The sequence below is a fragment of the Rana temporaria genome, chromosome 4, assembly GCF_905171775.1.
Source record: "Rana temporaria chromosome 4, aRanTem1.1, whole genome shotgun sequence".
Lineage (NCBI taxonomy): Eukaryota > Metazoa > Chordata > Amphibia > Anura > Ranidae > Rana > Rana temporaria.
Window position 1 is genome coordinate 379,315,740 of NC_053492.1, and position 25,862 is coordinate 379,341,601.

The 25,862-nt window shown below is 42.8% G+C and overlaps 1 protein-coding gene across 1 annotated transcript in view; it reads right to left on the minus strand.

Moving 5' to 3' along the window:
- The window catches only part of PCNX2 (pecanex 2), a 229,399-nt gene that overhangs the window by 174,006 nt on the left and 29,531 nt on the right, over positions 1-25,862 (minus strand). Inside the window, exons 4-8 of the mRNA XM_040351012.1 lie at positions 24,705-24,741; positions 23,589-23,694; positions 18,224-18,360; positions 8,367-8,454; positions 1,883-2,015 (exon numbers count right to left, since the gene is read on the minus strand). Of these exons, the coding sequence (XP_040206946.1) occupies positions 1,883-2,015; positions 8,367-8,454; positions 18,224-18,360; positions 23,589-23,694; positions 24,705-24,741 (501 nt within the window). The remainder of the gene's footprint in view (positions 1-1,882; positions 2,016-8,366; positions 8,455-18,223; positions 18,361-23,588; positions 23,695-24,704; positions 24,742-25,862) is intronic.

The following is a 25,862-nucleotide window of genomic DNA, read 5'->3' on the forward strand; positions in this document are numbered from 1 at the left end:
CCGATGGGGCCTATGCACAGTCGGAATTTCCGACCAAATGTTCCCATCGAACATTTGTTGTCGGAAATTCCGAGCGTGTGTACGCGGCAAAAGAGTTATCATGGGGAAAATGTGTCTCCACTGATGCTTTATCACCAATCCTTGTTTCCACAACAACCCAACATTTTCAAAATCCAATTGTCACAGGGACAGAAAGTGAGGTGAAATCTTCTGAACAGGGGCACAGACAGCAAAACAAACGTTACTGGGGTGTTAACCCTTCCCTATGCTATCCGAAAAGCTTAAAGTGGAGTTCCACCCATAAATATAACATTACATCAGTAGTTTTAAAAAAATGTCATTAGTCCTTTACAATTTTTTTTTTTTTAGATGTTGTTGCTAGGCAGAATAGTTAATCTTCCCACTTCCTGCACCTAGGTGCTTAATGCTTCCTAACCTACACCGCACAGACTCCTGGGAATGTAGTGGGTGTAACTTTCCAGGAGTCTGTGCACTCCCCAGTCTCAAAGAATCATGTGACTTGGACAGCACAGGTGCTGAAACCTGATCTGACACTGCTTGTGCAGCACTGAGCATGTGCGAGATTTGCAAGGCTGTAATCCAGGAAGTCATACAGTCTGGCTTCATGATGCCCACACTTAAGATGGCCCCAGTCAATTTCTATTTTATAAAGTGTCTAAATGCTGTAACAACCTAACAAAATGGACCTTAGTTTACAGACTAACTTTACTAGAATACATTAAGCTTGTGTATTACAGGGGTATTTATATTTAAAAAGTGAAATTGTGGCCGGAACTCCGCTTTAAAAATCTTTTTTTTTTTTTTTTGGCTGCAGTTACACTTAAAAAATTTACCTGCTCCCACTTACAAATAGATTCAACTTAAAGGGGTTGTAAAGGTAAAAAAAAATGTCCCTAAATAGCTTCCTTTACCTTAGTGCAGTCCTCCTTCACTTACCTCATCCTTCGATTTTGCTTTTAAATGTCCTTATTTCTTCTGAGAAATCCTCACTTCCTGTTCTTCTGTCTGTAACTCCACACAGTAATGCAAGGATTTCTCCCTGGTGTGGAGAAAGCCTCTTGAGGGGGCGAGCAGACAAGTCAGGACACTCTCTACTTTGCAGATAGAGAAAGGAGCTGTGTGTTAGTGGGCGTCCTGACACTCCTGCTCGCCGCCTCCCCCCTCAGGAGGCTTTCTCCACACCAGGGAGAAAGCCTTGCATTACTGCGTGTAGTTACAGACAGAAAAACATGAAGTGAGGTATTCTCAGAAGAAATAAGGACATTTAAAAGCAAAATCGAAGGATGAGGTAAGTGAAAGAGGACTGCACTGAGGTAAAGGAAGCTATTTAGGGATTTTTTTTTTTTTACCTTTACAACCCCTTTAAGAACAAACCTACAGATCGCATCTGGTTTGTAACCTGGGGACCGCTTGTTCTAAAACTAAACCGTTAACAAGGAACCAGATACTTTTGCTTGTTTAGGGTGCAGCATAGCAAGGGTCTTCCTTCCAGGCCTGGATGTCTTTCTACAAAGGAGGAGTAATGTGGTCATTATTTAAGCCGATTAATAGCTAAAATTGAAAGTATGGGTAATATAACATATATTTCATGGAAAAATCCTGATCCAGGCTACTTCCACTACTAATCATGAAACCAAAAACTCATCACATTACTGCTAAAAGTGTGGATCAAATATATGTTGAGTACAGGCTCACTTTACCAACCAAAAACGCAAACTGCTATCCCATTGGTTTAGTCGATCCTCATAGCAGTGAGAATACCATAACACAAATTCTAAATATGTAAACTCTCTACTAGATTTTTGCACTTTTATGCTTATTCACTATAATTAAAACATAGAAATAAAAGAAAAGCCCTAACCTCTGTTCTGCTCACAGCTTGTTTCGCAGGCTTTAATGAAACTTGTTTTTGCAGTGACTCTTCATCAGGATCATCAGAAAACAGTCCCTGGCTTTCTGACACTGTTTCTGTTTCTGACTTAGACCCCGTATCCCTAAACAGAACAAAAAAAAATCATCATTAGTAATATAAGATCATTCTTTAAATAACACTCTTCTCGAATTATGGGGACACGCCATTGAATGCCATCAGTGTACAGTATATTTCAATCTACATTAAATCTTATTTAGCGTATTATCTTTATATACTTCTTACTGTATTTTGCAAGGTAAATACGGTATATTGTGCATTTCTAATCAGGATAACTTCCAGTTCTTTCTTGTATTTCCTGCCATAACCAGAGTTACTGGTATGGTATGCTTTGACTTTCCAGCAGATGCTTTGCGTTCTTCCAGTTTTGTTTTTTTCTTCCTTGGCTTGCTCCTTTTGGGCAACTTCTGCTATTGTTGTGTTATGGTGAGCATTGCTTCTGAGCATGCATGTTTGTACTTTTGAGTTTTGTCCGACGGACTTGTGTACACACGATCGGATAATCCGACAACACACATTTGTTGGTGGACAATTTTAAAGCATGCTATCCCACATTTGTCTGCGGAAAATCCAACAACAATTGTCCAATGGAGCATACAAACGGTCGGATTTTCCGACATCACGCAATTCCCGTCGGATAATCTGATCGCGTGTACAAGGCTTTTCTGTTAAAAGTCAAGGTGTGGGCACATGGAAGATGAACTTCAATATGGTGCTATAAATATTAGCCAGTGTAGCTATACACATTCATTCTCTGTGCATTTCAACACCTGAGTAAAGAGGATGTATGTGCGTTGTGTTTTTTTATTGAGGTTTTCAAAAGAAAAATTAATCAAACAAGGATAGAGATGCTTTTGGGTTGATTTACTAAAGGAAAATAAACTGCGCACTTTGCAAGTGTACCATATTTGCCGGCGTATAAGACGACTGGGCGTATAAGACGACCCCCTCATTTTCCAGCTAAAATGTTGGTTTTGGGATATACTCACCATATAAGATGACCCCCTTCCTACTAGTCATGCCTCGTCTCACCTCACTGTGCCATTACATGCCAGACTGTGCCACCATTACATGCCAGACTGTGCCAGCATTACATGCCTCACTGTGCACCATTACATGCATCACTGTCCCCAATTACATGCATCACTGTGCCCAATTACATGCATCACTGTACCCAATTACATGCATCACTGTACCCAATTACATGCCTCACTGTGCCCAATTACATGCCTCACTGTGCGCCACTACATGCCTCACTGTGCCCAATTTCATGCATCACTGTGCCCCACTACATGCCTCACTGTGCGCCACAACATGCCTCACTGTGCCACAACATGCCCCACTGTGCCCCTCTCGTCCTCGGTCTCGGACGAGAGGGCATCCGTGATAGGCAGAACACTAAACACAGTGTCTCCTGGGAAGCTGAGTGTTCCGCCTATCACGGAGCAGCAGAAAGAGGAGGCGCGGCTTTTTAAAAATGGACGGCCGCGGTCTGCATGTCACGGATAAGGTAAGCATATTAGGTTACCGGCGTATAAGACGACCCCCGACTTTGAAGAAGAATTTCAGGGGTTAAAAAGTCGTCTTATACCCTGGAAAATACGGTAGTTGCACTATTTTTTCCCCAGAGCTTAAAGCGTGTGGTGAAGTTTCACTCTGTAAAGAATACCCAATCAAGTGCAAGGGAAATAAAAACAGCATTTCTGCTTGCACATGCTTGGATAATGGAAATCAACAGAACTTCACCGCATTCACCAAGTTCTGTGGAAAATGAGTGCAACTGCAATTGCAAAGTGCACAGTCTATTTGCCTTTAGTAAATCAGTCCCATTATATCCAGAATTTAGCAAATGTCAAAGCAACATATGAAAAGGAATCATGACATAAGAATTGCACTGAATAATGAGTGACACAGTTATCCTTTTAACATTTACAGGTTGCAAAGACACTCTCATCAAATCCACCAAAAAACACATTGAAAATCTGAAAATTATAAAAGAATCACAAACAGGAAATACCAATTTACAAATTATTGATTGTCGAGTATTAATTTGCCACACCAATCAATCCCACTCAAAGTAAGCACCCACAAAGGGACACTTCTTACAAATCGGACGTCTACTAAAGACAGTCATTGAGAAAGGGCCAAGTCCCATTGAGCTTTCCATCTTTTCAAACCATAGTTTTCAGAATTCTTTGCTGGGCATCCCCTACCAGTTAAAGCGGAGTTCCTCCCAAAAATTTAACTTCTGCTTTTTTGATTCCTCTCCCCCTCTGGTGTCCCATTTGGCACATTTCAGGGGGGAGGAGGGAGCAGATACCTGTCTAATACAGGTATTTTGGGCCAGATCCACAAAAGGGATACGCAGGCGTATCTGCTGATACGCCGTCGTATCCCTGTTTCTATCTATGCGGCTGATTCATAGAATCAGTTACGCATAGATAGCCCTAAGATCCGACATGTATAATTGTTTTACACTGTCGGATCTTAGGATGCAGTACCGCGGCCGCCGCTGGGGGGAGTTTGCGTCGTAAACCAGCGTCGGGTATGCAAATTAGGAGTTACGGCGGTTTTTCGCGTTCGCTACGTCGCCGCTAGTATAGTTTCCCTAACTTTAGTCAGCTAGTGTATTGCTGTCTAAAGTATGGTTGCGTTCCCGCGTCGAAATTTAAAAATCAACGTCGTTAGCGTAAGCCGTCCGGGAATACGGAATTACGCTACGTGCGTCGCCGTTCGAAAAAATGACATCACGGCGCGCAAAGCACGGCGGGAGTTCGGAAACGGAGCATGCGCAGTACGTCCGGCGCGGGAGCGCGCCTAATTTAAATGGGACTCGCCCCATTTGAATTGGCCCGCCCTGCGCTGGTCGGATTTAGGATACACCGCCGCAAATTTCCAGGTAAGTGCTTTGTGGATCGGGCACTAACTTGGAAAAATTGCGGCGGTGTAACTTAAATCCGAAAAATTAAGTTGCGCCCGGGCTTCGTGGATCTGGCCCTTTGTTCCCACTTCTAGGCATAGATACCTGAAGCACACATGGGTATCTAAGCCACTTCCGGTGCTTCTCACCCCCCCCCCGCGCTGTCTTCTTCTGGGATACATACAGGTCCCAGAAGACAGCAGGGACCAGTGGGATCGCGCAGCACGAGTCACCCATGCACAGTAGAGAACCAGGAAGTGAAGCCGCAAGGCAGCAGGAGCACCCGAGAGCCGACGGAAAGATTGGTTTTGGGTGCCGATGTCACGGGCGCCCTGGACAGGTAAGTGGCCTTATTTTAAAAATCAGAAGCTGCAGTATTTGTAGCTGCTGACTTAAAAAAAAGAAGATTGGCGGAACTCCGCTATAAGTCAGTTTTTCAAATGAGAGTATATTGTACATTTCTGGAAATGACTCCTCAGCAGTGGAAAGGAGCTAAGAAGTCCAACTTCAAACAATCAACATGAGTATCTAAGTATAATTCTGAAAGAATGTACCGACAACTTGGCACTGACCATAACACATCTCATAAATCAATCGTTCAAAGAAGGTATTGTTCCGATCTCCCTCAAGCAAGGCATAATCAAACCCCACCTAAAGAAAGCCTTAACACCATCTCCAAGATCATGGAGAAAGCAGTAGTACAACAGCTACAACTCCATTTGGACACCCACAAACTCCTGCACCCACTACAATCGGGTTTCCGCCCAGGCCACGGGACAGAAACGGCACTTCTCAAAATATGGGATGATGTCCTCGAAGCAGCAGTGGACAGATAATCATGTCTCCTGGTGCTACTGGACCTTAGCGCAGCTTTCGACACAGTAGACCACAAAACTCTGCTCACTTGTGTAGCGCTACCCCCGGAGGAGCCGCTGATTAGATTTGGGATCGGCGTATTTAAGTTACCTCTTCACTGTGTCTAGGGGTTGTGGTGGTGTTGAGAGCAATAACAGAATGTCCAGGACCGTTGCTGACGTTTTCAAATGCTTTATTTTCCCGGTCAAACACGACCAACATGTAACTTAAGGTAGACAGGACAGGTTGGTGAAGGTAGAGCAACTTCACAGTATCAGGCTATGGATAACAAAAGCAGTCCTGCCCTTTAGCAATAATATCTGTATGCGTCGCCACTCCAGCCGGAGTGGGTGAAGTGGTCCCGGACAGACCTCTCTCACAGGCCCGGCAGCCGGAGCGCCACTTAAAGCTTCTGGGAAAGGAAAACAAGTCTCTGCCACAGACTTGGCTCTAAATTAGATCTGGATGTCCAGATGAGACCTCTGCCACAGGCCTAGTGCTTGGAAGTTAGGACGGTAGAGCAAATCCTCACAGTATGTCTTTGGGGTCACCAACTGACAGCTTGAATGTGACCTGTCAGTGTCCGGTGCCCAGATCCCTGGTGGTTTGTTCAAGCCCTGTTGGATCACCTGCCTCCGGGTACACAGGTGCTACACTTGTCTCACAGAAGTAGCCGGAGTCGCAGGCTCGGATCTACCCTGGTTTGCATCCTTCCTAGAGAATCAATCCCAGACAGTGAAACTAGGAGCCTTCACTTCGGAAAGCACGAACAATTACATGCTTCATGGATCACCCCTGTCGCCCATGCTCTTCAACATCTACCTCCGCCCACTCCTCAAAATCATCAGCAAACAGGATCTGCTCTATCACTCCTACGCAAATGACACTCAACTTTACCTTCGCATCACCGAAAACCATATAGCTATACAAGTTACTCACTCACTTACTCATAGGAGGGTCACATTTGAGAGAGAGAGAGAGATACCAAATACAAGTATTGATTAACTAAAACTGGAGAGTGTTCCCACTTCTGGGCATAGATACCTGAGCCACCCGCGCTTCTCCACCCCCACTTATTGTCTTCTGGGAGACACACAGGTGATAGAAGACAGCAGGGACCAGTGGGAGCATGTTTATCTGTACCGATACTCCCTGAGACCAACATAGTTGCTGAAAGCTGAAGTGGGCTCCTGGGGTAGACTTATCTGGGCAGCCAACAGAGCACTAATGTATGGACAATGGTTGGCGAAGCAAACTGAGCATTTGGCTATTGTTTGATGTCACGCCCTCACAAAAGCAGAACTTTAAGCACCCCTTAAACCCAATTGAAACTACAGTATAAATTAGCTAAATACAATCTGGGTGCATTAAAAAAAGTGTCCCTCGTTCTCCTGGCCTTTCCTTCTCTTGCTCTTCATGTAGATTCACCACGACAGCAGACAGGATAGAAAGCGAAGGGGAAGGACCAGGAGAATGAGTGCCGAGGAAGGTTATGTTACAATTGTGTGTGGCTGCCTGTCTTTCCAATTGTATGATGAGCTTCTCCGTGCAGAGGATCATGTCTTTATTCAGCCCATCTGCATACTGCACAGCTAGCCAGGGAGAGGAGGTGAGCGGTGTGGGGGGACCAGAGAGGCGGGGGGAAACCAGAGGAGCAATGGGGAGACCAGAGGAGCATGGGGGGGCAGAGGAGCATGGGGGGGATCAGAGGAGCAGGGGGACCAGAGGAGCATGAGGGGGACCACCAGAGGAGCATGGAGGAGCATGAGGGGGACCAGAGGAGCCCCGGTGGGGACCAGAAGAGCACAGGGGGGACCAGAGGAGCATGTGGGGGACCAGAGAAGCACGGGGGACCAGAGGAGCATGTGGGGGTCCAGAGGAGCACAGGTGACCAGAGGAGCATGTGGGAGACCAGAGAAGCATGGAGACCAGAGGAGCATGGGCGGAACAGAGAAGCCTGGGGGGAACAGAGAAGAATGGGGGGACCAGAGGAGCATGTGGGGGATGAGAGAAGCACATGGGGAACCAGAGGAGAACAGGTGACCAGAGGAGAATGTGGGGGACCAGAGGACCCCAAGGGGACCATAGGAGCACAGGGGAAACCAGAGGATCATGTGGGGGGGCCAGAGGAGCATGTAGGGGATCAGAGGAGCACAGGGGGACAAGAGGAGCGTGTGGGGGGACCAGAGGAGCATGTGAGAAACCAGAGGAGCACAGGGGGACCAGAGGAGCACAGGGGGGACCAGAGGAGCATGTGGGGGACCAGAGGAGCATGTGGGGGACCAGAGGAGCACGGGGGGAACAGAGGAGCAGGGAGGACTGGAGGAGCATGGGGGGAACAGAGGTGCAGGGGGGAGACCAGAGGAGCACATGGGGAACCAGAGTATCAGGGGGACGCCAAACTGATTCTTTGCCCCGGGTGAAAGAATGTCTAGGTTCGCCACTGCTCACAGTTATGTACTTTGACTCTACCTTTTAGATTGTAAACTGTCACAAGCCCCTTTTAACTCTCTTGTATTCATTTATATTGTAACTATACTGTCGCCCTTTAATTTGTAGAGTGCTCCGCAAACTGTTGGCATCATATAAAGAAAGTATAATAATAATAATAATAATATCCCTAGATATATATTTACTTACTGTATTATGGAGACCACACTAAGATTTACTGATTCACACTGAATTTCAAACTGGTGTCCACCTTTCTGGCAACATGATCTCCTGTGTTCTGCAAAAATAAATGTAAAAAAATAAATTTTTACATTATAAGTAAATCCAAAACTTCCTCGGTATGCGGCACTATTTAAAGATAATAACCACAACAATCAGCTTACCAAAATTTTCTTTCTCTAAATCAAAAGAAAGGGTCGTTTTCTTTTGGTAACAAACTACTATTACTTATTACGGTATTTGATCTGCTTAATTAACCTTGTAACAACAAAAATACCAGTATTTTTGTACCATAAAATCAGTTTCTTCGAGTTCATTAAGGCAATGTTTCTCAACTCCAGTCCTCAAGTAGCCCCAACAGGTCATGTTTTCAGGTTTTCCATTTTTTTTGCACAGGTGATTTGATCAGTTCATCTGAGTGAAATCCTGAACACATGACCTGTTGGGGGTACTTGAGGACTGGAGTTGAGAAACATTGAATTAAGGGATATACTGTGGGTTCAGTATTCTGATGCCACGTACACACCATCACTTTATGTGATGAAAAAAAACGACGTTTTTAAAAACGTCACTTTAGATGACCGTGTGTGGGGGAAAACGTTGTTTTATGTCTTGTGAAAAACGACAAAAAAAAATGCTTCAATTTTATGTGTCGTTTTTCAAAACGTTGTTTTTTACTTCACAGAAATTGACCGTGTGTAGCAAAAAACAACGTTGCCCAGAAGCTAGTTATGAAGCGAGCTTCAATGGAAAAACGTGGTGAACGTAACCTCGCTTTGCTAGAGCATTGTGAGAAAAACGATGGCAACTTCGTCTTTGAAAATTGAAGTTTCAAAAATTTCGTTTTTTACTTCACAGAAAATGTCGTTTTTTTTCATCACATAAAGTGATGGTGTGTATACGGCATTAGACATAAGGGTTATACAGCCACCTAAAGGACCATTTGAATAATGGCAAGCAAAGTTATTGGCCAGCCAAGTATAACCCCTCCTACTCCTAGTATGCTTTAATTTTGTAGAAAAGTAGTACTTAGGAGTAGATCACAAATACAGAGGGGTGGGACCAATGAACAGATTTTACAATAAGTTAAAAAATGCTGCTTTCTTAATTGTTCAGAATGTATGGGATGTCCAAAAGCAGTCCAATTGAGCGGTGAGCAACAGTAACAAAACACTAACAGGCTCACATAACAGAAAACAGTGGAAACTGGGCTCAAAAGCTGCCTGAATGACCTTACACTCAATGCTGGCATCAGGTGAAGCTTAAACATCCACCTGGTAAAACCTAGAGAACATATGAAGATAGGACCAGGTGGTAGCCTTGCAAATCTGGGAAACAGTTGTCTGATACCTAAAAGCCCAAAAAGTGCTCACTGACTTAGTAAAGTGCACTTTGAGAGGGAAAAGTGGAACTTTTTTTAATGCCTTTAAGCCAGAACAATAATGTGTCTAAGATACTTAGAGATAATGACCCGAGAAGATGGTTCCATTTTATGAGGTCCATCAGGGATACAGCCAGACTTTATGATGGAAGCAGTGGCTGAGAGTTAAACCCTCACAGAACAAAATCACATGCAACCAGAGTAGGGAAATGTCCTTATTGTATACAGGACCTGGACACAGGGATGGAACAATGTCCTGGTTGACATCAAAGGCCAACATCACCTTAAGAAAGAAGAAATGCAATCTTGAGTGTGGACAAGGGAATGTTTCTGACAAATTTGAAAAAAAAAAAGAGAGAACCAGATTCAAGTCCATTGAAGTGACAGGTCATGCACAGGTGGTTTTGACCCAAGAATGTGAGGCTAGTAATCTTTGGAATACAATTGCCAACATTTTCCCTTTGATGGTACTCAGGAACAGTTTGTTGATCCAAGCTTATCTGCAAACAGGTTAGGATTTGTTCCACTGAATATCATACCAGGCAAAGTAAGCCTTCCATGTACGATGATAGACTTTACAGGATGTAGGCTTCCTATCTTTTAACATGGTGGGAATGATCAAATTGGAGAGGCATCGGTCTTCGGGACCTGGACTTCAACAGTAATGCCGTTAAAGCCAACAACTAAGACGTAGAGTGGTAAATTGGCTCTTGTAACATGAGTTCTGGTAGATATAGAAGAGCCTATGCAGTGTCTGCCAGAAGTTTGATCAGGTCGGAGTACGTTTGCTTGGGCCAGGCTGAAGCTCTAAGGCCTCGTACACACGACAGAGGAACTCGACGTGCCAAACACATCGAGTTCCTCGTCGAGTTCAGGGACCGCCTTCTCCCATAGAACAACGAGAAAATAGAGAACATGTTCTCTATTTTCTCGACGAGTTCCTCGGCGGCTCCATCGGGCCAAAAGTGTACAGACGACAGAGTTTCTCGGCAGAATCCGGCTCTGACCGAGTTTCTCGCCGAATTCTGCCGAGAAACTCTGTCGTGTACGAGGCCTGAGGATCACTGTAATGCTCTCCAGCTCAATCCTGCAGAGTAGTTGAGGAAGAAATTTCAGAGGTTAGGGTGAGCGGTCAGGAAACCCACAAGTGTAAACAAGGTCATAAGGTATCTAGAACTACTGCCCAGTTCTTCAGGCTAACATCCAATGTTATAATTTGCCAAGACAGTGGGAGGAAGGACTTTTCCAAATCCGGGGCTGGATTCCTGAGCCACCAAGTCAGGGAGGGACTTTTTTTTTGGGGGGGGGGGGGTTTGGTGTTGGGTGAATCGGTTTGTTCAGGGAAAGAATTTGTTTGTCTCACAATGACAGAATGTTGTGTTGTAAAGGTTTGTGGGTGAAACTGAGCAAATGGAACTGTCTCTACAGAGGGTACCATCATACCATGAGGCCCAGAACTCTCATGCAAAATTGCAGAGCTGGAAGGCTCGTGGATAGTAAAGTCTGAATCTGTGAGTGTGTAGTCAGGAGTTTTTCTTGGGGAAGGAAAACTCTGGCTTGAGATGTAAGCAGCATGAGACATAGATACAACAGGTGTTGGGTTGGTTCCAGGACTTATTTTTAAGGGTTTAGGATCCAAATCTTTTTTTAGGGTTTGGACTGTTCACAACAAATTGTCAATCAGGAATTGTGCTGACTGTTGCCTCAAAAGGAGGAAGTCCAGATATCCAATGTTGGGGATGCCTTGGAACCAAAACAAGGCTAGTTCAGGGGACTGTGTGCACCTTAGTGAACACTAGGGGTGCTGAAGACAGGCCAAATTGTAGCACTGCAAACTGGTAGTGTAAAGCACCTACATAGGTAATGTTGATGTGGTGGAAACATAGGGACATGCAAGTAAACATTATAGTCCTCAGACTATAGAAAGTCTCCCTACTAAGGTAAGCTATGGCAGCCCTGGTTGATTCAGCGCTAAACAAAATGGAGTCAAATTAAGACATTTAACCAGTTAACAACCGCCCTATAGACGAAATACGTCTACAAGGCGGTTGCTTAACTCTGGGAGGACGTCCATGGACGTCCTCCCAGAATCGTGCTCCCGCCTGCCCTCTGGTGCGCGCACACGGGAATGTCCGTGACCGCCGGATCACGGATCACGGTAAATCGCCGCTGATAGCAAACCGATCACTTGTAAACAAACCGGCGTCATGTGATGGCGCCGGTTCCTCCCTCCCCTCTCTGTACCGAACGGTACAGTGTGAGAGAGGAGAGGGGGGAGAGCGGATGCAGCAGCAGCTTCTGTGGGCTAGATCTGTGACACATGCATTCACAGATCCAGCCATCCATCCCTCCCTGTGCAATACTCTGCAATAACACCAATACTCTGCAATACCCCCATACTCTGCAATACCCCCATACTCTGCAATACCCCCCATACTCTGCAATACCCCAAAATACTCTGCAATACCCCACAATACCCTGCAACGTCGCCTATGGGGATTTTTAAGTAGCGAAGTTTGGCGCCATTCCACGAGCGTGTGCAATTTTGAAGGGTGACATGTTGGGTATCTATTTACTCGGCGTAACTTCATCTTTCACATTTATGCAAAAGAATGAAGAAAAAATACAAAATTTGCTAAATTTTATAACAAAAACAAAGAAAAATTCATTTTTTTTACAAAATTTTCAGTCTTTTTTCTCTTATAGCGCAAAAAATAAAAAACCCAACAGTGATTAAGTGACGTTTTGTCAGTCACGATACGCGTGAGGACGTGGAGAGCTGCTGGTGACGTCATCCGCTCGCGGCCGCAGAGCGGAGACACAACGACAGACACGCTGTTTACATTCATCTGTTTGTGAGTGTTTTTTACTTTGTTTTACCCAATAAATCGTAAGATTTTATGCTATGGAGGCTTCCCTTTTGTCATTTTGAGAATCATCTTTAACCCATGAGCCGTGTTGTATGGGAGTGGAGCAGCAAGCCGCCGTATTTGGGATTATTTACATAGAGGCTTTATGTTAAGCCCTCCAAAGGTAAGGGGCTGGAACACACTATTCTCCAGACACTGTGGGGAGCCTGAAGGATTCTATACAAGCACGATTGCACGTTCAGCATCAACCACTCAAGTTTCTTTAATGGATTCATTGGAGCACTTTTTGCACTCTTATATTTAATATATATATTTTCACCTATTTATTTATTTATTGATTGAAAGATCTTTTAAAGAACAAATAATTATTTGTCTGCACGGATTGTGCACTGGACACTTTTTTAAAACACTGCACTGTCAGTATTGATCATCATCTGATTTTCTTTTGATAAGCACATTATTTATTTAAATTTTCTTGTTCATGCCCACTTATGCATGCTATTTTTTTGGACTATTTTGTGGACTATTTTGTGGATATTTTTTATTGTATCATGTTGCACCATGCACTTTTTGATTGAAGCACTTTTTGGATGTCACTATCTTTCTTTATTGTGATCACTGTTCTTAATGATTTACATTGTGCTGAGATTGGCATAATTGTTGTTTTTTATCCATTATTATTTACCACTCATTATGACTTACCACATTCGATTTCTAAATGTTGGGTGGTCATTCTTTGGACACTAATTTGAGTGGAACACTTTTAGACCCACAGTCGGTGGTGGATTGATGTTCTATACCTTCACATATTTTGGATTGTTTTTATATTTATATTAGGTTATTTAATTGGGCAAGCGCTACTACACCCACCCTGTTATTCATATACTTTATCACAGCGTTTTTTCTTTTGATGGCTCCCACTTCCTCCAGGTGCAGGGGGTTGCGATGGGGACTTCGTGTGCCCCATCGTATGCCAACCTGTACCTGGGGGAGTGGGAGAAGCTATTTTTGACTAGTATCCCTGTACAACCCTTCATTCATCTTGTATCTGGATGGTACCGATACATAGATGATGTTCTTATGATCTGGGAGGGTTCCATTCCAGAGCTCGAGCTGTTCATGACCATCATGAACTGTAATGATTTCAACCTCAAATTCACCATGAATTTCAGTAGCTCTCGAATCGCTTTTCTTGATGTTACCCTGTTTAAGGGCCCTGATGGGACCATGTCAACGGGGCTTTACAGAAAACCCACAGCGGGTAACACCATATTACACGCCACCAGTGCCCACCCCTCTCCATTAATAAAATCAATACCATATAGCCAATACCTGCGCCTTAAGCAAAATTGTTCGACGCAAGAAGATTTTCTTCTAGAGGCGGCAGGACTAAGAGATAGGCTACTACTTAGAGGCTATTCTAAAAAAAATTTAAAAAGATCTTTCCAACGTGCCAACGGGCATCTACGGCCACTCCTTTTGACTCAGAAAGAAAAGAAGTCCTCTGACAACAATGAGGCTGTTAGGATAATTACCAAATACCACACCCAACATCAAGTAAACAGAAATATTTTGAAACGATTTTGGCACTTGGTTTTGATCGATCCCCAATTGGGACCGTTCGTATCAAAGGAACCTGCGATTACATATCGCCGAGCCCAATCACTTAGGGACCATCTCGTGACTAGCGAGTATAAAGGTACCTTCAGATGTGACCCATGTAAGAGGAAAGGCACCTTCACTTGTGGAGGGTGCTCTATTTGCCGTTATATTAATTCCGATCGGCAAATTGTTCTACCTAATGGCCAATTCTATAAACCCAGACACTACGCCAATTGCAAAACCTTTGGCGTAGTGTATTTGCTAACTTGCCATTGCAAGAGGTTTTATGTGGGCAAGACCAAACTACCCTTTCACAAACGGGCATCCCGTCATCTGCATGCCATGCGCACGGCCAATCCTGATCTACCCCTCGGGCGTCATATTCTGACTGAACACGATGGACACTTTCTTGGGGTCAAATTTTTGATCCTTGACAGAGTCCATCCTAACCCCAGAGGGGGGGATTGGAACAAAGTTCTGTTACAACTCGAAACCCGTTGGATCGCGGAGCTAGAGGCCAACCACCCTCCGGGTCTTAATGAGCAGATTAGCTTTAGACCCTTTTTGGATGGCTTTTCATCTGGGGGGTGTGAGAAAGATTGATACGAGACTGTATTGTTTGGTGTTTTTTTGTTTTTTTGCTTCTTTGTATTTTGCATTCCATGTTTCTTGTTAATTTGATCTTTTTGTTTTCATCATTGTGCTCATATTGATGATCTATATATTCATTATCATGTCCCTGTATCCCCTGCGCACTCCCATTTTTAGGGACTTCCCACAGGCCCAGAATTGGTGTCCGTGCGATGTTTGTTTCGCTATATATAGCTGGGCGCACGTAAGCCGTCCCCCTTTGAGGGACGGCTTTCCCAGACCTGGTCCCCCCGCACCTTTTAGGTGTCGTTTGACCAAGGGTCTATACCTGCGCCCATAACAGGGATTTGGAAATTGCAGGGGTTTTATCAATTTCCCCATGGGTTTCCTATATGTCCCTGGATCTCTTTTTGCCCTTGTCCACGTATCTACTAACCAAATATGTTTAATTAATTGCTGTGTGTCTTTGGCCTGCTACACCTAGAACAATGCCGTTTGCATATCCAAATGGTTCTGTCCAAAGTTTTATTTTTCCATCATATACTCTGTGCTTGGTGTTCTTCCCAGCAGTTTTTACTTTTAAGTCGTTTTTGCAATCTATAATTATTTTTTAGTATAACGTTTTCTGCTGACACTTTTCCTGCAAATCTCATTTCTGTACTGCCCCCTTCCTCTGCATTAGCCTATTCCCATCCAGCGTCCTGTTTTGCCTTCATTTCCGTGTCAGGTGACTGGTTGTCACCTGGCAGTTTCTCTCTGCTTTCCTTCGATACTACGACGTATCACACGTCGTGACTCCGCCCTTCAGGGCGGCGCTGTTGGGGTCCCGATTGTGTGATTGGCGTCCCTCCGCCCCGCCCGGTCACGCCCCTTTTTCCTTCGATGCTGCGACGTATCACGCGTCGTAACTTCGCCCTTCTGGGCGGCGCTGTATGATCGGCGTCTCTCCGCCCCCCCGGTCACGCCCCTTTTTCATGACGCAATCGCGTCTGTCTATCACCATCCCCTTTACCACAGCTGGCCTATCATGTCCTGCCTGATCTTCTTGATCACGCCCATCACATCAATGCCCGCCTTCCTGCTTCCCTATAAAAACGTCCAGCCGCCCAGCAATGTCAGACACTGCTGGACGGCAGTGGTACCAGCGGCACGTCCTTGAGCCATACTGAGTGCCTATTCCATGTAAGCAACCTTTTACTCTGGACCCCTTCATTTTTGCTTTCATTTTTTCATTTGTGTTTTCTTTCCCTATTTAATGCCTGCTTCTATTGCCATCCATTGTATTCACAGTTCTGCTTAGCTCTCTACTGACACCTTTGGCCAAATAAAATATTGACACACTTCTGCAAACCTCAGGTATGCAGTTATTTATATATTTTTTGACATATCTTTTTGTAAATGGTTTAGTATTTAACTATATTCATACTTATCCTGTCCCCTTATTTATGGACAGGTTTTTTATATTATTACACGTTACCTTGGGACTATAAGGGCCTGAGATCTTGCTATATGCGATTCTGCACCGCCGGCTTCCTTCCTCTTATTTCCATCTAGAGGAGTCTTCTGCGTCCTGACAGTGGTGTCCTTTTTCTGGGGTGTGCAGGGTTGATTAAGCGCTGTGAGTGGTATGTGTGTTTTTATCTGCACCTTTTGATGTATTAATTGCCATTTTCTATTTTTGTAACACTTGTAATATATATGTATTCTTTTCTGTTTTTTAGAAAAGTGGTTCTTATATCTGTTGACTACATACACTTCGGCCCCTGATGAAGGGTAATCCGAAACGCGTAGGGCCGTGTATGTCTTCATGGACTTTGCTTTTCAATGACACCCATTCATGTATTGTTTTTAAACAATTTTGTGTGATATATGTATAATTTTCATTTTTGTATATTAAAATACCCTATTTTTTTATTACTGTGACTACTATATATTTTCGTTGCCTTTAAAGCCCCATTTAGGGGGTCTCTCCACATTTTCCTTTTTAAAGTGGGGTTCCACCCAGAAATGGAACTTCCGTTATCCAGGTTCCTTCCCCCTCCGGTGTCACATTTGGCACCTTTCAGGGGGGAGCAGTTACCTGTCTAATCCAGGTTGTTGCTCCCACATCTGGTGAAAGATCGCCACAGTATCCGCTGCGATTTACGCTATGTCCGGCCCCTATTCCGCCCCCCTAGCTGTCTTCTGGGAGACGCACATGTCCCAGAAGACAGTAGGGACAACTTAGAACGCAACTCTTGATTCCCTTACTTAAGATGCCAGTGCCTACACCTGGAGCCGAGGGGTGGGTTGGCTTCGGGTGTGGACATCGCGGTGCAACGGACGGAGGCAGCACTAATGGCCGGAGCTGCAGAACCGGTGGAAAGGTGAAACATTCCTCCTAGGTTGCAATATACACATGCTTGTTTAAGTATTTCTAAATGTGAGTGTATATGTGTTGTCTGGTTTGAATACATTTTTATAAAAAGGATAAAGCACTTTTGCAAGGTCTGATTGCTTTACATGTTATCAATATGAATAAAGTTTACAAGCAGCATCGCCAAGGAGGAAAAATACTAAGAGGCGTGTTCCAGAGGATTAACCATTTACAAAGGCAGAATTTTATAAAACATAAGGTGAGGGCACAACCAGTGGAGGGAACACATGAGTCTGATAATACGCACAGAGGTGGATGTTTCTGAAGAGATTGCTTAACTTATACATCCGTTCTCACTATTTCAAATATGGACTGGCATGTTGGTTTCACAAATTATTTATTTATTTACAAGGACACTATATGGATTTATTTCATTTTAATACTTATCACTTTGCACTTCATTTATCTGTTTACATTTGTTTGCACTTTATATATCCACTGTTGAAAAATGCAACAGGCCTGGCAGGCAAGAAGTGTTATTAACTTAATTGACAGTAACTATGGGTGGGTCAGGAACCATCTCACCAGTCCTTCTGACAATCTAGACAACAACAGTAGTTCTGCGATGAGGGGCCCCTTTAACTGAAGATGCGGCGGTGGCAAGTAAAAGTGCTTGACACTGCCATCTTGTGGACAGATACAAATCTGTATTCTCAGTAACAATACACAGTGTTACATGTTTTTTTTTTTTTTTAACAAGAGATAGTGTTACATGTTTTTACATTGTCTTCAATGTCATGCACAGTATACATAACCTACATACTTCTCTGTCTCAATATTAGATTTCCCCTTACCAGCCTAAGTCTCTGTGTCTAATGTACATGTCCTCTGGACTGTTCAGTCCACCCAAAAAGTAATATTTAAGTTAAAGGGTGTTAGCTATGACCACTCTACTCTCCCTCTGCATCAAGCCACCCTTTTGACATGTGCTGTTGGTATATATTTTCAAAGGAAAAGTTTAACTCACCACTGTTCTGTATATGAATATGTGCGTCATCTTGCAATGAAGCTTCCAATCCACATATAACTTGCAAAACAGAGGTATCTTGTTGTGAAGTATGAATTACTTTATATATGGCTTTACCATTTTCGGTGACCTGGCAACTAAATTTTGAATGTAAATTAGAGCCCTACTAATATATATATCTATACAGTATATCTATAGTACAATTGATCCAACATATATTGTAATTTAATAGCAATTTTACACACACGAGTAGTCATTCAGTAAGGAAATGTCAAGCAATGACAATATATAAACTACAATAACCTAAAGAAACCAAGCAGCTTTCATTTCGCTATATAAAAGCTGTGTTCTGGACAGATAAAAAAAAAAACAAGAAAAATAAAAATAACATTTTCTAGGATAGGTTATTAAAACAAAGTAAAAATCGGAAAATATACCCACCACCATAAAAAACAACAAATAAAAATAATGGGAAAGTAAAAACCACCTACCGTTTTTCCCCGAAAAAAAGCCTGGGTCTTAAAATTAATTATGCCAACAAAAGACACAGTAGGGCTTATTTTCGGGGTAGGTCTTACTATGTAATGTGATGTCTTCTCTCCCCCTCTCCCTCCCTGCCTGTCAGGAATCCCCAGTGTGAACTGAGTTAAAATGCTAGTAAAATCCTATAATCCACTCTATTACAGTATTAAATAATGTACAATGTGTGTGTTTCTGTAATATGGGAAAAGAAAAATGTGAATCTGCGCTACAGAATATTTAAATATAATAATTACGCTCTCAGGTATTGAAAGGTATATAGTATAATGAGTATGAGGGGCTGCCCCTGCAGAAAAATCCCCACAAAATGGAGAAAGGTGTGAAATAATATAGAAAGCAGGTGGTGGCGCCAACCTAAAGTGTAGACTAAATGTTAAATAATAATTAATGTTGTATGGGTGATACAATAAAAAATGTTGTATGGGTGATACAATAAAAACAAAAAACTAAAAATGTTGCGTGGTGATCCAAATAACAACCAGAGTAATTCAAAATACAAATAAACTCAAAAAGTGTTCCAGTGCTAAAATCTCATTCCATCTCTGCTTCATGCAAAAATTAAGTGAATCAAATGAAAATAAATATATATATAGTGCAGTGTGCTTTCAACAAACAGTTTTCATACTGTAAGTAAAAAAGTCTTTATGCAAAAGAGTTCCATGCAGTAAATAAATAAATAAATAATTGAAAGTGCTGTGTGCTTCTTCCACGTGAGAACAACGTAGATATAAATCTTCTGTGCAAAAATCGTGCTCACTCCCTGTGGTCCCGCACTCACCAGATACTTGAACCCCTGCAGGGGTAACAGGCGTTCACAGTATAATATACTGACAAATCCCTGGATCTTCCCAGAATCTAAAAAACTCCACCGCTCAGAAGAGGAGACAAATAGATTGCCCAATAGCGTGATACCGTTTAAAAATGATGAACAATTTTATTCACATTTAACAGGGTACTCACATTTGGTAGAAAGGTTAATACACATAAAACATAAAAACGTGCTGTAGCTTAGAGTAGCGTCTGCTCTACCGGTTTCGTCGATCTGACGTCATCTGGAGCGCGCCTCTAAGCCCCCAGCACTTCCTTATTTATATGGGACGTTTATGTCTGAAACGTCCGCCATGTTGTAGTTTTTGAGGACAGAAGTCCAGCCGCTAGAGGCCCTATAGTTTAAATATAATATAATTGTGCCAAATACCTTTGTTATAGAGCCGCTCTGTGCTTCTGTTACCCGCCGGAGCTCTCTTCCCCCACAATTATATTACAGAAACACACACATTGTACATTATATACTACTGTAATAGAGTGGATTATAGGATTTTACAAGCATTTTTAACTAGGGCTTATTTTCAGGGTAGGGCTTATATTGCAGCCCTCCTGGAAAATAATGCTAGGTCTTATTTTCAGGGTAGGTCTTATTTTTGGGGAAACAGGGTAGGATATAAGTCCAGACCTCTGCCCCATGTAGATGTTATGGTTAAATGTAAGGCAGATTCTAACTTTTTTTGTTATTTAAATTAATCTACAAGAAAATAAAGCATCACACACCAGAAACAAATGTGTTTTTTGTAACCTTGAAACCGACCTGCCCAGCTGTGTTCCTACATGTTTTCCATAATAATTCAATATAGCATTCTTTTACTGTAAGCAACTCTGGTCATCTAACAGTTTCTCAACAAGGAGAAAAAGTTCTCTTAAAATCTAACCCCAGTGGGCAGCCCCCCCCCCCCCCCCCCCCATCAGGATGTCAGAATAACTCAGAGATTAAGCCTGGGTTTACACTGAAGGCAGGTTTGAAATCGCACATTTCAAACCCGCATTTCAGTCCGATTTCAGAGACATCTGTGCGGGTTTATGCACAGTTGTCTATTGAAATTGTCCCTGAAGTTGCCAATAATAGTGCAGGAACTACTTTAGGGGATCAGTGTGGCCACGCAAAGTCGACATTGCACCGATTCGGACGGTGCCGCTGCCGGCAATAGGCGGAGATTTGACATGCGATTTGACATGTCAATCGCATGTCAAAATAGCCAGATGTGAACAGGGGCATAAGGAGGAAAGCTAATTAAGTACTTAAACAAAATATCTTGCAGAAAAAGACACCTCATTGACTAACATGGGATTTCACATGTCACGCGATTCGTGGGTCTCACAAGTTGGATCAACTGAGACTTATAACACTTCATCGCTGTCTTATTAATAATTGGCATAAATTAAGAAAACAAATCTAAAAGCCCCAAATACCTAAATCTGTGGTCACATGACACGCCGAAGTCTTACCTTTTTCTACAGCACAGTGAGTGGGTCTTTTTTTTAGGGTCCATATTACAGGCCATTGGCTCCCCAGTAGCTGGGTCTTTTTGGGCTCCATGAATGTAGAGGCATGATAATGTCAAGATGAGTGTATTGGGTGGCATAGCTACAGATTGTGGCTATAGATTACCAATCAGAACGTAACCACAGATTAATGGAATCAAAAAAAGGGGTCAGATAAGGCAGTGGTCATCAACCCTGTCCTCAGGGCCCACTAACAGGCCAGGTTTTATATATTACCATGGGGAGATGCAGACTAGAATACTGCAATCACTGAGCAGCAAATGATATCACCTGTGATGTATTTCAGTTATCTTGGAAACCTGGTCTGTTAGTGGGCCCTGAGGACAGGGTTGATGACCACTGAGATAAGGGATTTAAAAAAAATGTGAATGGGAAATGGGGGCGGGATGTGGTAGATATTTGTTCCACCAGTGGTCTGTCATCCCTTCCATTGGGTGGATGCCCATGCAACATCTGGCACTTACACAGCTTTTGGTCGCCCAAAGCACCGGCCTTTATATGCCTGAGTCAGCCTGCAGAGGCTTGGGTGAGATTGAGGTTCAATATCTAGCATGATGTTTAACATTGATTGTCTGTCAGCCATGTTTAAACCCTTTCTATTCTTGGAATCCTCTGACTTTTGATTTTACAATAAATCTTTTTACACAAATCGTGGCATAGACATTTTTATGACTTTTCTGAGGTATTCCTCAAGTTGTTGGTAGCCATCACCCCTCCCCCGCGCTCTATTAAGAGGAATCTTTTGTTTGTTCTTTTGAACAACACCATCCCTGGTGTTTTGGTTCCCCTCTAGCTGCAGAGGGCTACCAAATGTTGGTTCTCCATACAGCGCCTGAACTTTTTTGGACTCTCACTTGAGGCCAGCACAAGACAAGAAACCTCTTACCCATGGGGAGGCACTACTTGTGAAGAAGAGGCTAGGGGAGTGTGGCAACGCTGCTGCAAAGAAGTGCTTGTGCAGGATTGTCAGCCCTCCAAAAACAAATGTTGCAGAAAGAAGCATACTGTAAATATTTAATGATGCTTTAAGGTTTTGTAAGGTTATTACGATGATCCGGAAATATGGGGTAGTCAGACATGATATTGATCTTCTCACTTTTAACTTTTTCATTGGTCTACTTCTTATCCACCAAGTGAATTTACTCTATATTGAGTAAGTAGGGAGGAAAAGAGTGAAGACAGTGGGAGAATTAGGTAGGAGGTGGGGTTCTGCTCTTAGTGAAATGATTGGATTCTTACTAAGTTAAGGGGGTTGTTAGATGGTCATTTAAGAATGAAATCTATTTTATCGACTGCTAAAACATATGTTGTTATGGTATGACAAGTATCGACTTTAACGTTGCACTTGAATATCACTCAGGGGAACATTATATAAGGAAACTTACGAGTAAATACTATATTTCCGTTATAACAGTTTGTGGACACAAGCTCTTTTTATTTCTTCCAAGTCTATTTATTTTTGAATAAAGAATGATTCTTCGACTTAGACCAAAGTATGGTTAGGAATATGTGATACCGAAATGTATCTTCCTGTACTGTATTGTGATGATATCCTTGATGTATGAACTCTATTGGACTGTTTACATTTTTAAAATAAACTTAAACTTGATTGAAAAAAAAAGAAAGAAGCATACTGACAAGTCTAAATGTAACAGATCCCTCAGTTTTTTTTTTAAGCGCACATTAAAGGACGTTCTATTGAAACTAAAATACATATAGCTAGATTCACAAAGAGTTACGCCGGCGTATCAGTAGATACGCCGGCGTAACTCTGAATCTACGCCGTCGTAAATTTAAGCGTATTCTGGAAACCAGATTCGCTTAAATTAGGCTAAGATACGAGCGGCGTAAGTCTCCTACGCCATTGTATCTTAGGGTGCATATTTATGCTGGCCGCTAGGTGGCGCTTCCGTTGAGTTCGGCGTAGAATATGCAAATGACTAGATATGCCGATTCAGAAACGTACGTGCGCCCGGCGCATTTTGTTCCGTCGTTTACGTAAGGCTTTTTCCGGCGTAAAGTTAGTCGAACAAATAGCTGGCCTAGCCAATGTTAAGTATGGCCGTCGTTCCCGCATCAAAATTTGAAAATTTTACGTTGTTTGCGTAAGTCGTCCGTGAATGGGTCTGGACGTAATTTACGTTCACGTCGAAACCAATACGTCCTTGCGGCGTACTTTGGAGCAATACACACTGGGATTTATCAACGGACGGCGCATCACGTCAGGTCACGAATCATTTACATAAAACACGCCCCCCTGTTTCACATTTGAATTAGGCGCGCTTAGGCCGGCCCATTTACGCTACGCCGCCGTAACTTAGGAGGCAAGTGCTTTGTGAGTACAGCACTTGCCTCTCTGACTTACGGCGGCGTATCGTATATGTGATATGCTACGCCGCCTCAAAGTTATGCCAGTCTTACTGAATCTGGCTAATAGATTTTACCTGGACATGCACTTTTAAATGTATTTAGAATGCCAGCTACTTACCATGGTTGCTCCTGCCACAAATGACCATTTTCCCCTGCTGGCTTGTTTTTCTCATCTAAATTCTCAGATAGCCTTGCTTTTTCTGGAAAATGGTCTTTAATAAGGTCTGAAATATTTTGAAAGAAAATTGTTTTAGTTTGTACCCACCTTTCCTTTTTCTCTGAGACACTTTATACAACAGTAATTGCAGCAGATCTTTGTCTCCAGGCCACACAAAAAGAACATATGAGTATTTTGCATGCAGTTAAAAAAATAAAAATAAAAAAACCTCCGCAGACACCATTTTACATGTATTGAATACTTATTCAGTAATACTTGTAGTGAAAGAGGCAGGGCTTTTTTTCCTCAGGCAGGACCTCCCCCCTTCTGAGTCACTTCTCGTCTTCGCGCCCTACTAACCTCCGAGCACCATCCCTTGGTTACACCCCCTACCCACCTCCCAGTATCGCCCTTTTAAGAGAATACGGAAACAAATAATTATTTTGTATTGATAAGTAATATGTATGGAATGTTTTAACCATAACAATAAAAGCAATAAAGTAGATCTCCAGCGGCCAGCAGAAGTTGACCCTTTACAGCAACAATAGATTCCCCCAGAAACAATAGACCCCAAGAACAATAGACCTTGGCAGTAACAACATGTTTCCCAGCAGCCAGTCCAGCAATAATAGACTGTCCAGTAGCCAGCAACAATAGATCCAACAGTAGATCCCTTCCAGCAACAACTGACCCCCCCAGCAACAGAAGCCCAACCAGCAATAGATTCCTCTCCAGCAACAATAGATCAACCAGCAGCCAGCAACAATAGACCCCTCCTCAACAGTAGATCTCTTCCAGCAACAATAATAGACCTCCCCAGAAATATTACACAACCGTGCAAAAACAGATCTTCTTCAGGAACAATAGATCCTTCAGCAGCCAGCATCAATGGACCCTTCAGCACACCCAGCACCCCTTGCCATTACATACATTCAGTGCTGGAGGTGCTGGAACTGCATTCCATGTTCCCACTGAAAAAAAAAGCCCTGAAAAGAGATACATTTGCAGAAATTCTAATCATTTTCAGTGTAACTACAAAAAATATTAATCATAATAATTACAAAAAGTGTTAAAAACCTTTGAGGCCTTCATTGTGGTTCACTGCTTCTATGACCTAAAATAAATAAATAAATAAAAATAAATGTTTACTATATTTCCTATGACACTGTCAATAAAACATGGTCACACATCTGAAGACTAGGGAATTCTGCTTTCAGAAGGATCTTTTTCCTAATTATAAGTGACAATATGTATTTGTTACACAATGTAAATTCCTTACAGATAGATCATACCATCACAGTTAATCTTTAATAAGGTAGTAGAACATCTTTCTAAATACTTAAATTACTGAAAGAAATGGTAAACATAGTGAGATGCGATAATACAAAAGAGATCTACTCTAATGCCGCGTACACACGGTCGGAATTTCCGACAAGAAACGTTTGATGTGAGCTTTTGGTTGGAAATTCTGACCATGTATAGGCTCCATCAGACTTTTTCTGTCCGAATTTCCGACAGCAAAAATTTGAGAGCTTGCTCTCAATTTTTCCGACAAGAAAACTTCTTGTCGGAAATTCCAATCGTCTGTATGCAATTCCGACGCACAAAAAAACATGCATGCTCGGAATCAATTTGACGCATGCTCAGAATCATTGAACTTCATTTTTCTCGGCTCGTTGTAGTGTTGTACGTCACCACATTCTTGACGGTCGGAATTTTGTGTGACCATGTATACTGTATGCAACACAAGTTTGAGCCAACATGCTGTTGTAAAAAATCCACGTTTTTCTTGTCGGAATTTTCGATCGTGTGTACCCGGGACCTCAAATAGATTGTAAGCTAAAGTGTAGTGATTCTTTTTTTAAAACAGCACCAGAGACATTACTTATTAGGATAAAGAGTGTTCCAAGTGCTGGTAGCTGTTGTGTTCAGTGAAATCCTCTGTCCTCTGCACCCTGATACCTCCGCAATGGTGATCCTCTGTTGCTGCTGTTAATATAGGCAGCTGTGCCAGTGACAGGCACTTGTCAAGCACCCACTATGGCTGCCCTTTCTGACCAACACTGTATCCTGGCCTAGACCAACAAGGCCCAGTCCTAGGGCAGCACTTTGCAGGGGGGCAGCACAGAAAGAGTCCCCGTCGGCTTGTGCTACACTGTTAATATAGCGCCAGTCTTATGGGGTGGACTGAGCTGAGAGGCAAATTAGTCTAGCAGAAGCACTGCTTCTGGTATG